Genomic DNA, 13,869 nt, shown 5'->3' with positions numbered 1-13,869 from the left:
GACAACAGACATCCGAGCATAGACATGCTGCTTGACATGTACGTTTTGATGGAAAGTCAAATAGGTGAAAGAAAGTTACCGTAGACTGTTATCTAATTATAATAAAATGAAGTGATATATCTGAAGGAAATCAGACTGTGCTTTTTTTCTTTCTGTTATCGCTATTTAACCTTACTTTCCTCTGCATCTTGCTAATGAATCAGATGGAAGTCACTATCAGGGGCTTCTTGTATTTCTATGGATCTGTGTAGCTTTTTAGTGAGAATCCGATGGCAATAATAATAATAATAATAATAATAATAATAATAATAATAATATCATCTAAAATTGACTGTCCATGACCATATGTTAATATTGGCCTGGAACAGACAGGCCAAATGAAGTGACTTCAGGAGCATGGTGTTTGTTTGTTTGTTTATGGTATTTACACCAAACTCTTCAGCACTAAAGGCTCTCAGAACCACTTACAAATGGTTCCCTGCCCTCAGGCTTACAATCTAAAGTACCACAAAACAGACAACCAGCCAAAACCAAAGGTTCTGAAGAGAATATGACCCTGAGAACGAAAATGTTGTCTATAGGGGTAATTTTACCCCACAAAGATGTGTAAAAATTAAGTAAAAATTAAGTCCAATGAAATAGCACAGTAAAATTCTCCTAATCAGGGGAAATATCCCTTGTAAAATGCCAAATAGACAATATACGGGTGAGAAATAACACAGTAATTTATATGGGCAAATATGAAAAAGTTTAAAAATAGACAAATAGAGGCCAAACGCTCTCTCTAAATGCAAAAGCTGCAATCAATTTTGTGGGCTGAGGAATAGTTTATACTAATAGTTTTTATTTATATTGATAGGCCACTGAGGAAGGCTTCGGCCGAAATGCGTTTGGCCTCTATTTGTCTATTTTTAAACTTTTTCATATTTGCCCATATAAATTACTGTATATTTCTCACCCGTATATTGTCTATTTGGCATTTTACAAGGGATATTTCCCCTGATTAGGAGAATTTTACTGTGCTATTTCATTGGACTTAATTTTTACTTAATTTTTACACATCTTTGTGGGGTATAACTACCCTTATAGACAACATTTTCATTCTCAGGGTCATATTCTCTTCAGAACCTTTGGTTTTGGTTGGTTGTCTGTTTTATGGTTCTTTTGTTACAATCTAAAGTGACATGACACAAAAGGAGAAGGGAATGGTGGTGGGGATCAGGTCCAGTGGTTCTTCTGTTCCTCTGAGGCCTGGGCCATGGCAGATGGACTGGAGAGTGGGCCCTTCTTCATGCTCTGGCTAGGTCTGCTGGAGTCAGCCCTGCTTTTCACTCCCTCCCAGGACAGATGGTGTCAGATGGCATGATGCACGACCCTAAAGCAGCCCGAAACAGCTCCAACACTGCACTCCGGTCCTTTGGACCAGAGCAAAAAAGAGCCAGAATAATCTGGCTCCTGGTGGCACAGCTTGGGTCCTGTGGTGGCAGCCTGCTCCTCGGGCCACCTGTCTGCTCCAGCCCCCAGTTTCTGTTCTTTTATTTATACTGCACTACAAATGCACAAGTTCACTTCATTTGATTTCACTCTTTCTTTTAATGCTTTCAGTAACTTTGTAAGGTAGTTGTGCTGAGAAGTGGCCCAATCTTGCATGATAAAAGCCGTGGCCAAACAGAGATCAACTTGGATCCCCCGTTCCATGTCATGCACTTATTTTTTTTATTTTTATTTATTTAGGTATTTATATCCCACCCTTCAGCCCTAATGGCTCTCAGGGCGGCTTACAATAATATTTTTAATCAGACAGTTCCCTGCCCTCAAGCTTAGAATCTAAAAGACACGAAACAAAAGGAGAAGAGAATGGTGGAGGGAAAGGGGATGAGGCCCAGTGGTTCTTCTCTCCCTCACTTTAAACATTATTCTACATTGCTCAGAAACTATCAACCAGTTCTGCCTATTAAAATATGTTATGAAAGTTGAAACACAGAGGGAGAAAAATGTAACAAATAAAATGCTTGATTTACAAAATCAGGATGCAAATAGCAGTGCAAATTTGCATTTTATGCTTGTTATATGCCTATTTTTGAAGAAGTGGAATAGGACAGTCCTATACAGGAGCTATACGAGTTTGCCCACCTCACATACAGGACTGGTGTGCTCTACATTACCAGTCTTTCAAGAGTGAACTATAATATAAAGTAATGAAATGTAACTAATTCAGAACATTTTCCCCTCAGGTTAGCCAGTACACATTTGCTATGTGCAGCTACAGAGAAAAGAAATCTGAGCCTCAAGAGTTAATGCAACTTGAAGGTTACACTGTGGATTATACATCACCCCATCCAGGTATTTTCTTGTGTCATGTGTATTCACTAGTTATGTAAATATTCTTTCAGCTGTCTTAATATACCTATAGAACTGTAAAGCAAAATTAGGATAATTTGTCAGTAGCACAGAAAGTTAGGGAAAGATGGGCTATAAGGTGTTTGTCTTGATTTTGACAGTTTTGAATCAAGCCCTCCGTTTTTGTGGGGGATCTGTTCTGGACAACCTGTGAAAACAGAGGCTCGTGCATATTCAAGCCGCATAGGCTTGAATGGGGTGTGCGCACCATTGAAAATAGCAGAGCTCACCCCTCCACGGATATTCAAGGTCACAGATCTCAGATCCGCGAGTTGGGAGAGGGTGACTGTCCTATCTTACAAAATTTGAACAGCTGATACCATTAATTGTTAAAATGGTCCATATTTTCCCTATCAGCATTCAGTGGAAAGTAGATAAATCTATGCAACTGATGTCTTCATAATAGCACTAATAGATATTTTAAAATACATCCATTGGCTTTTAACTTTGGTGAGGAATAGACCAATCCAGTACACCAGAAGGGAGAGCCTTTGACTTTCCATGTGTTTTGGCCTGCAGTTCCTGTCAGTCTTAACCAACTTGGCCACAAGTCCCCATACACATAAGAAATTGCTGTTTATTTTCTTGCACAAAGCAGAGAAAAGTGACTACAACTAGAGATACCACCAATGTGAAGTTTCTTCTCACATTCCACACCTTGCTATGAGGTATGGGACAAGTATGTTCCCTCCACAACTCCAGTTTTTTTTCACTTCTTTTAGTTTAGTGAATGGAACTGGAAGAAATGCAATTGCTTTCCTTTTCATATAAGAAAATGTCAAAGGTTTGAAGTTGAAGTTAATAAGTATATGAGGCCCTGATGAGCTGGAATGTGATATATAGGTACTATAAATACCTAAGTATTTGAATAAACAAAACAGATTGTCCAGACCCTGACTTTGCCTAATTTTACAGGCCTCCAGGGTGGTCAGATGTTCTTCAATGCTGTAAAAGAAGGTGATACAGTGATATTTGCAAGTGATGATGAGCAAGATAGAATTCTATGGGTTCAAGCAATGTACAGAGCAACAGGTCAGTCTTATAAACCCATTCCTGCAAGTCAAGCACAGAAGATGAATCCAAAAGGAAGTACTAACCAAACAGATATATTTCAGAGTAAGTTCACTTTGGTCTTTGTTATAGGACTTTGTTGTCATAATTAATCAGTATCAACTTGATTTTTCCTGGCAGCTTTCATCATTAATAGCCATGAAATACCTACCTGTACTACTGCTGTTTTACCATTAATAACATTTGCAGATAATATTATTAAAGTTCAAATACTGATGTTAATTATTGCTTAAAGCAGGAAGTGGGGGAAGTACAGCTTCTGGGCTGTATACAGCTTCTTACACTCCCCCAGATGCTAGTGCTAAATAAAAAAAAAAAATCAGGAAAATCCCCTTCTCTGCCTTGTAACTGAAGGGGGCACAATTTGGCCATGTTTATGGGGGAGGGGGAAGCTGGACTGCTTCAGGGCAAGGAGAACCTTCTCCAAAAATGGAAATGATGAGGGTTTAAGGCTAAGAGAGAAGCAAGCAGCTGAAAATAGCACTGAAGTAGAAGCCAACAGTTGAAGTGTGAGCCATTGTGGTATCAGAGGTCTGAGTGTGGAACAACAATATGAGACTAAAGAGGAAGCCTTTTTAAATGTCATTTTTCTTGAGTTATTATGGCCAAGGAAACACTTGACAGCACAGACATTACCTTTCATTCATTCATTCATTCAGGGGGGGAATCAAGGGAATTGACGAGGAGTTCAAATATTTAAATTTTTAACTTTTTTTAATTCTTTACTTCTAAAATAATAAAATTAAAGACCTAAAAGATAAGAAACATTTTTAAAGAGCATTTGACTAACCTGAAAAGTCACCCTAACTCCACCTTCCCTGATTTAAAGAATTAATTTTCTTTTACTAATACCACTGGATTAATCTGCACCCACAGAAAGGATTCAGGGGATGGCTGAAGTTCTGGCAACAACTACTAGCCAGAACTCTATCTATTTGTGAAAAAAACAAAATACCATTGTTTTAAAGAGTTCTGATTGTGGCATTTCAACCATTGGTGTGGCCAGGAGAACAGTAAGTGATATCCACTGCTGCAATGTTTTCCAAGCATCCTTTCAAACAATGCAGTCCAAACAATGTCAGCTAGTAGCAGCAGGTTTTTTTTCTTTTTCCTAAGGGGAACACTAAAGCCAGAGGAGCAAGCAAGAACTCCCATGTTATTCACAGAAACTAACCAACACCATTGCATAATAGGTCTGCATTCCACAGCAGCCCTTCTCCCTGACAGTATTCAAAACATTGTACACATAAGAAAAGCCATGCAGAATCAAACCAAATGCTTGTATAGTCGACTTTCATATCCACAAAGTGACCAGTCAGTTACCTGTAGAAAACTTGCCAGCACAACTACAGCCTCCCTCTCATGTTTCCTAGCAAATGTTAATTGCCATCAAGTTGCCTTTGACTTATTATTATTATTATTAACCTTTATTTATAAAGCGCTGTAAGTTTACACAGCGCTGTATATAAATTTTTTAGTCAGACGGTTCCCTGCCCTCAGGCTTACAATCTAAAACACACGGCACAAAAGGAGAAGGGAGTGGTGGTGGGGAATAGGATCAGGTCCAGCAGATCTTCTCCACCTCCGAGGCCTGGACCAAGGCAGATGGACTGGAGGAAGAGCTTGGCTTCTTGATGGATGGTTAGAAGGAGGCTTCCTGGGTCAGAGAGGGGCTCACCTCTGGGAATGCTTCTCTAAACAATATAGTCTTTAATTCAGTTTTGAAACTGGGTAGAGAAGTGATGAGGTGTGCATGTGGGGGAAGAAGGTTCCAGGAGTAAGGGGCAGCAAGCGAGAAGGGACGAATTCGGGAGGGGGCAGTGGTAGTCCTACACTGTGACAGGAGACCCTGACTACCAGAGCGGAGGGTGCGAGTAGGAATGTAAGGAGAAAGAAGGTCAGATAAGTAAGGAGGGGCCAACCCATGGAGGGCTTTGAAAGTCAGTAACAAAAGCTTGTACCGGATGCGGAAGGGGAAGGGGAGCCAATGAAGGGAGGATAAAAGAGGAGAAACATGGTCAAAGCGGCGAGCGGATGTGACAATACGGGCAGCTGAATACTGGACAGAGATTAAAGGATGGAGGTGTGAAAGAGGAAGCCCTGTTAGAAGGAGGTTACAATAATCTAGTCGCGAAACCACTAGGGCATGGACCAGAGTCTAGGCAGTAGAGATTGAGAGGAATGGACGGATCTTGGCAATGTTGTGGAGAAAGAATTTACAGGTCTTGGTGGTGGCTTGGATCTGGGGAATAAATGACAGAGAAGAGTCAAAAATGAAGCCAAGACTGCGGGCTTGATGAACGGGTTGAATAGAATTGTCGTCGACAGAAACAGAAAAGGAATAATGAAGGGTGGGTTTAGGTGGAAAGACGAGAAGCTCAGTCTTAGACATGTTGAGCTTCAAGCGCCGAAGCCGCATCCACTGAGAGATGGCAGTCAGACAAGAAGAAACTTGCTGTTCAAGCCCCGTCGAAAGGTCAGGGGTGAGGAGATACAGCTGAGTGTCGTCGGCGTACAGATGATAGGAGAAACCAAAAGAACTGATGAGTTTACTTAGAGACAGTGTGTATAGAGAGAACAGAAGGGGACCCAAGACAGAGCCCTGGGGAACTCCAACAGATAGCGGAACAGAGGATGAAGTCTGACCACCCGTGAACAACAGGGGTCCAATGAAAGTTACATCTTCTGTTCAGCAGTGCCCATTGCAAATCCTGACTGAAAACTAAAAACTGCAAACAGGGTTCTTTACTTACAATGCTACAGTTGATGTTTATCTGTTACTGAATTTAATCCAATTATACCTCAAGGTTTGTTCTCATGTGCCGCATATGCCACCATACCAACATAGAACCAATTTATGCAGAAACAATTTCTGCCATTCTAACTCTGCTACAAGTGCTGGAATCCACATGCTTAAAGTCAAGGCTTTAATCACATAGCTTTATATAGTAAATGTGCTGATTTTCAAAAAGGTATAAACGAATCCGGCTTTCTCTGGTTACAAAAGATAAAACATAATAATATAATGAAAGATGAAGGTTGCAGATTCTTTTGTAAGGTCTTACACGTATTAGTCTGCATGAAATAGAGAAAGAAACACAAAGGAGCACTGCTCTCTTTTGCCTCTTCTCTGTGCCATTGGAGAATAGCAGATATTCACACACGAAGCAATAACTACGAAATCATAAAAATACTCCTTAGTATTTTTAAAAACATGGAGGGTTCTAGGAATATTAAATCAGATCATATAAATTAATAAATAATGCATTCAAAATATTTCATCAATGTATTACTGGAAATTAATGCTTTTGTTTCTGGTTATGTCCTTGGTTTCTCTTATTTAGTATCTGGAGTTGCTTGGGCCATGTAAATTCTGTATAAAAAGAACACTTTTTTTATCCTTGAGCTGGCAAGCTTCTCGTTAATATGTTCATTTCTCTTCAGACTTCAGTGGGATTTAACTGTGCACAGGATTGCACCCTAAAGGGTGTTTAATCATATGTCGTGTTGCTTCATAAACTTGGGAAAAAATACTACTGCTGTTTCTGCAGATGATCATCTCGTACCTTAAACCATCAATGTACTGTCAGACTGTTTATTTGCTATATCTACCTTGGTGAAATCTGTCACATGGATGTGACTCTTGCTTTGACAATACAGAGCCAAGTGATATGAATTAGTTTGTGCATCTTTTCAAGATGTGATGCTACAAATCCTTCAGCTTGAATTAAATAATTCTTCTGTCTGCAAATACAGCTGGAAGTTGGACATGACATGGATCAATATGATCTGGGGCTAAATTTCTAAATGTGACTGATTATGTTAGCATCATGTCCACAGATCAATATGGAGTTTTATTATGAACCTAACTCTATAATTGGGTTTAATCAATAAACTTTTGTCTCCTTTTCTATAGAAATTTTAGGTTTGTACTATGCAGTTTTTTCAAAAGTACATTTAGGATGCATCTTTTCTAGTTATGTACGTAAGAAGACCTATATTTGAAATTAAAGGAACAAAGAGAAGCAAAGACCTTATTGTAAGGGTTCAATCAATTTTTGAGTTGATAGCAAACTATTCACCCCAGTGTTGTGTACGGAGTCTAAGGGAGCTAATGTGCTAATGCATAACTAGTCCTTTTGGCCACTGTAAGGCTTTTTCTGTCCATAGTTGGTAGACAACCCACATTCAGGATTTTGACAAAACATACCATTAATGAAAGCAATCACTAGAGCTTGTCTTTGGATAAACCCGCGGGGTTCAAAGGCGTTGAAAGATGCAATCCCCGAACAACAATAAATTTGGACCTTTGATTGAAGTGCCATTTAAGATGGTATGTTATATATAATTTACACAAAGAAATATTGCTCCTAGTTTCATTATTCTATTCTGGAAGGTTGAAAGAGCTCTTTGCCATTACTGCATTATGTTTGTTTCATTAAAAGCCGCATGTAAAAAGAAAAGGACTGGAAATGACCCTGCACAAGTCTGTGTGTTCATTTCTGCTCTAGTTTGCCATTTGGGAAATGGGCTTCTAGCCATGCTTGCTACTTTGCTCTGTGATTAACATTATCTTAATGCCCATGAGCAAGGCCTGCTCAAGAGTGTGTGTGTGGGTGTGTTTAAAAAAATAAAAAGTTCAGTCTTCAGTAGTCTTGCATTTACTATCTTGTTTAAGCTGCCACATAATAAAAGTATATGTTTTTCAAACAATTTTTTTTTGTCTGGAGAAGATCCACATTGTTAGAATAAACGCTCTTTTTTTGTGTGCAAAACATCAGAATACATTGTTCAATCTGATACCTTTGCAGCTTATTTGTCTAGTATATGAAAAGAGGGTTTATTTTGCACTCTGTCTGGCCATGGTTCTTTTTAAATCATTACCGTTTGCTTAAATGTTATTGTGGGTGAATGATGGAAGGGAAGAGAGATCCTGAATAAGGTTATTCTCCAATTCAACATGAAGCCAGGCTTCAAGTGGAACAATCTACATCCACGCATTCTCTATTTTCTCTTACAATCAGATGCAGATCGTGCTCAGAAGCATGGCATGGATGAGTTTATTTCTGCTAATCCTTGCAAGTTTGACCATGCTTCACTCTTTAGAATACTTCAGAGGCAGACCTTGGATCACCGATTGAATGATTCCTATTCTTGTTTGGTGAGTAAAAAGGCTGGAATAAAAGAAGCAGGGAGAGGAAAAAGTGAGAAATAGTTGTTGCAAAGTGGTCTTTTCTTCCAGACTCATTTAATAACTGTGTGCGAGGTTGGGATAAAGGATTTCAATCGATTGGCTTCAAATTTGAAAATTATACACTTGAAGACTACTGCTGTGCCACTCAATAGAGAAGAGAATAGACTCAAACTGACTCTGAACCATGGTTTATCAGCTCCTCTAGGGAGGGCTGAATAAAAACAGAAGGCTTTAATAAATATGGAACCCTCTGTGGTAGGATTTACTAACACCTGTACCGGCATTTTAAGGTACAAATCCAGCTCACCAGATGTCAAGCATTATGTCATCTATCTTGTAATTCGCATCTCTTTCATGGACTGGGGAGGGAAGAGAAATGCAAAGAATAGAATGAAAACCACAGGGGGAGAAAGGCAAATAGATTTATGGCGCTTGTATTCAGCTGAGTCAAGGTTAGCTTTGTAGACTTAAATCCTGGATAAATTACTTATCAACATAGAGGTACTCTATAATTTCACTGCTTCTTCTTTTCACTTTTTAAAGAAAACATTTGAGGAGTGTGAGGGTTGCAATCAAGAAGATGGCTAATTGAGAAAAAGTAGATAAAACTAAAAATTAAACCAAGCTCATTCACTGTGCTTTCTTTGCAAAGTGATCAGTCTTTGCTCTAAGTGTTTAGTTCGCTTAGCTTGTAGTAGCAATGCAGACATAATAGAGTTGGCCAACTACAAAAGCAAAATAACAATCTTAATAGAATTATTTACCTTTTTTAAATGACATACTTAAGGACTGCACAATAGAAATGATCCAGTCATGGGAAAATAGTGGTAGTTTAAAAGGTTCAGGTTGAGTCTCCATTATATGGAATTCCAAAATCCAAAATATTCCTAAAACCAAAACTTTTTTCATGCATAGCTGAGATAGAAGCAGTTTTGTTTTCTGATGGTTCAGTGAACAAAAATTTTGTTTCATGCACAAAATTATTTAAAATATTGTATATCATTACCTTCAGGCTATATGTATAAGGTATATATGAAACATAAATGAATGTTGTATTTAGACATGGGTGTCATCTCCAAGGTATCTTATGCTTGTATATGCAGCTACAGGTATTCCGAAATCCAAAAAAATCCAAAATCCTAAATACCTCTGTCCTGAGCATTTTGGATAAGGAAAACTTCAACCTATACTGTTTCAAATTTTTAAATGACTATTTCACACATTACACATCAACGAATCCCAAGTTGCCAGTGCATGTACATTTAACAATATTGGCTCACAGACAAATGTATTTGTATATTATGCATGTCTGGAGAGACAAGTTTGTAGCAGCCACATTTGACAACATGTCAAAACCATCTTAGATGTGGTCCAGAAAACTAATACTCCTTGTGTGTATCTACTGGTTGACCAAAAGTCAGCCAATGCCTTCACACAAAACTTAATGTGCACAAAGCATAGCAAGCCACTATTGGAATGGGAGGTCCATATATGCTTTATCATAGGCAACAACTAGTGCCTATATGTTGCCCTTTGCTAGCTTGTCTTGCGGTATACACACATATGCTATCAGAACAAAGAATACTGGAAGCAGCCAGTATTGGAGAACCTAGGGACTGAACCTGGGACCTTCCTCCTGCAAAAGATATGCACTGCCAATGCACCCTAGTTCATCTTCTTATCAATGGCACTTGGAGGGAAGTGGAAGAGGGACTGTTTTGATCCACATAATTTTTGTCCCACAACTAGGGACAGCTCTTCAACTCAAAGTCTGATAATGTCAAGAGTTCTGGTGTGTACATATCTGCCTTCCATGTTGCCTGTCGACTTATGGCAACCCCGTCAATTTTATAGGGTTTTCTTAAGCAAGGGATACTCAGAAGTGGTTTTTCAAGTTCTTTTCTCTGAAATATAACCTACATCACCTGATATTCATTGGCAATCTTCCATCCAAGTACTAACCGGAGCTGATCCTGCTTACTTTCCAAGATTAGATAGAATCTGGTGGCTTTCAGGTATTTTTCTTATAGATACGTTAATTAATTAAAGGTAGTTTTTCTGTCAGATGTATTCAGAGGATGTATTTGTTCATGATTTGTACAGAACAGGTTCAGTATGCTTGTGCTGAAAATAGCCATTTGCACTTCAGTAATTAAATGAAGGCTACACACATATTTTCTCCTCACAACACAATCAGCCTACTGTGGAACATTAAGATTTAAACACAGGCTTTGTTCAAAAGTATTCGCCATGCTAAATTTGCTTGACTGAACTTTCCAATGGACATGGGGCATTTCTAAACGTGTGTGTGTGTGTTAAAATGATACCTCACATTACTTAACTAAAAATTGACACTTTTATGTTGTGCTAACAAGCCAGAAATGTATGCATGAAAGGGGGGGAAAGTGTTAAATATTGTGAAGAAATTGATTATAACTCCTCAGTTTTCATTTTCGTCAGCATCTAACCACCTTTCCACTACTGAGGATAAGTAAAGAATAAATATATATTATCACTGTAAACCATCAAGCACTACTTATATTACTCTCATGAGTAGTATGATAAACATATCTAGCGCATATCATTTGAAATGACTGTGGAAAAGAGTTTTGCATAACCAAGGGGGTATTTAACTTATATCTATCAAAATAAGTGTGATACTGTACTGAACATTATCAGTTAACCCGGTGTGTTGCAGTAGCTGTGCTAGAACTGGGGAGACCTGGGATCAAATATTGATTCAGCCATGGAACTCACTGGGTGACATAGGACCTGTTATTAATTCACAACATAAGCTACCTCTCAGGGTTGTTGGGAAAATAAAGAGCAGGATGAAAACGAGACTCACTTCCACTGTTTCCTGTTCTTTTCTTGCTGTAGTTGCCTTTCTCTTTGCTGAATAGGAGTATGTGCATTAAGCATCAAGAATTTTGTATGCGGCACTCCTTAGGTTTGCTTAACTTCTACCAAATTCTAAACATGCATATCTGTAGATCTTATTCCACACAAACCTGCTACTGGTTCCTTACTGAAGCAGGCCCACTTCTGGACTGTTGCAGGATATATCAGCTTCTAGATCAAGATGAACAAACTGCAGATTGTGGACTACATATGGCCCCTCAAAACTCTTGTTTTTTTAATCCCCCAATACTCAGCAAAAATAATTTTTAAACATTTGACATTACAGATTGCCACTGATATTTGTTGGCAAACTGATAAATGCACTTAAATCAATGGCAAAAGGTGCTAAAGGTATTACAATCAGTGGAATAATCAATTTCTTGAAAATCTCTTTTACATTAAAATTTGCTGAACTCCAACCTCTCCCCTCTCTCTGGTTGCTTAACCCCAAAAGTGATTCTGAACCCTGAAGTCTTTCCACACCTATACAGTCAGTCCTCTATATCCACAGATTCTTTATACACATATGCAGTCATTCACAGCCTGATTTTTTAAAAATAAAATACCAAAAACAAATCTTGATTTTTTTCCCATTTTACATAAAGGACACAATTTCACTATGTGATTGTATATAATGAAACTTGAGCACCAACAGATTTAGGTATCCAGTGGCTACCAAGAACCTACTGTACTACATATATTGGTAAAGAAAGAGCAGTTGCACATACCTCTATGGTAAAGTCAATAAACAATTCAAGTTCCACTTTTGTCCAGTTCCATCTTTCCTCTGCTATGTGTGGCCCTGTTATCATTTTCTGTCCCCAAACATGCTTTTTTTTATAATCCATTCACCCTTTACTCTTCACAAAATTCTCCATGTGGGAAAGAATACTTATCTCTCCAGAAAGAATTTTTTGGAGTTTGTTGTGTTTAAGATGAGCTACAGAAGCCAATTTATTAGTGCATTTTGTTACATTTATAGCTCAAGACACACATACTGTGGAATATTATGGATAAACCAGTGCAAAACAACAAAAATACCATGACATAACATTTTCACTTGTTGTGCTACGTATTGTTGGAACCTGGTCATAATGTAATGACCTTATTTGGAATTAAATCTGTTAAAATTATAAGAATCAGAAATGTTTGTGTAATGTTTGCAAAGTTGAATTTTATAATCTTGTTTCTGTAGGCTGATCTTGGTTGGGAATATATATATATATATATATATATATATATATATATTAAAAAGAACAGTCCAGATTTATTAAAATGCCTCCCATCCACCTCTCCCCATCTCTTACAGGGTTGGTTTAGCCCAGGCCAAGTCTTCGTGTTAGATGAATATTGTGCTCGCTATGGTGTGAGAGGCTGTCACCGTCATCTCTGCTATCTGAATGAATTGATGGAACACTCAGAGAATGGTGCTGTCATTGACCCAACCTTGCTCCATTACAGCTTTGCCTTTTGTGCTTCTCATGTTCATGGCAACAGGTATTTTAATATGTAGACGTGCAATAAAAGTCATTAGGGGAGATGAGCAATATATTTAGACTTACCTTCTCCCACTCACTAGATAGCAAACAAATGAATGAGCATCAAGGGTTCAGTTCATACAAACCATCTGTGTTGGTTCTGAAGTGCCATAACACATTTTTAGACAAAAGAAGCCGCAATCTAAATATGCCAGCATTCTGAAGGTTTTGCATTTGAGGGCCTTTTCTCGCTTTATCTAGCAGATTTATTTGCTCCATGTCTCCCTATAAAGATAATAAAATATAAAGTAGATTGTATGGATGCAAATCCATAAATATGTGCAGATATCAGTTAGGGAAACCATTCATAGCAATCAAATGGATGTGAGCCACTTCGTCAGACTTCATCTAAAAAGAAGGTGTACCTTCAAAGAGCTGTAGACCTACTATGCTGATACACACTGCCTTTGTATCAGTATATAATATACAATATGTGTCCTCTATTAAACAGAGTGACCTACACTCATCCCTGAAGACCTCTTCCCAGACTTAAAAGTGTTCAATACATCAGAGAAAGCTGCTCTAATCCATCATCCTAGATTCCAGTTGGTCTAAAACAAGGGTAGGCAACCTGTGGCCCGCGGGCCGGATGCGGCCCGGCAAGGCCTTGGGACCGGCCCCCGTCCGGTCCTGCTGCCGATTGCCACCGGAGCCTTTGGCCTCTCGCGTGAGGGCATGGGGCCTTTGGCCTATCAGGAGGAGGGGGGCAAGCAGCGGGCAAGGGGGGCAATTGTCTATAGAAGCCTCTGAAACATGCATTTATAT

General features: G+C 38.7%; 1 protein-coding gene across 13 annotated transcripts in view; it reads left to right on the top strand.

Annotated features, from left to right (window-relative positions):
- Positions 1-13,869, top strand: part of CADPS2 (calcium dependent secretion activator 2) — a 396,201-nt gene that overhangs the window by 243,548 nt on the left and 138,784 nt on the right. For all 13 annotated transcript variants that reach the window (XM_089524382.1, XM_089524381.1, XM_089524383.1 and 10 more), the window contains exons 10-13: positions 2,235-2,343; positions 3,316-3,516; positions 8,496-8,632; positions 12,876-13,063. In XM_089524382.1, coding sequence (XP_089380508.1) covers positions 2,235-2,343; positions 3,316-3,516; positions 8,496-8,632; positions 12,876-13,063 — 635 coding nt within the window. The remainder of the gene's footprint in view (positions 1-2,234; positions 2,344-3,315; positions 3,517-8,495; positions 8,633-12,875; positions 13,064-13,869) is intronic.

Source organism: Sceloporus occidentalis, unplaced genomic scaffold (genome assembly GCF_023333645.1).
Source record: "Sceloporus occidentalis isolate IW3139 unplaced genomic scaffold, rSceOcc1.0.p SCAF_5, whole genome shotgun sequence".
NCBI lineage: Eukaryota > Metazoa > Chordata > Lepidosauria > Squamata > Phrynosomatidae > Sceloporus > Sceloporus occidentalis.
This window is presented reverse-complemented; position numbering and strand designations above follow the sequence as displayed.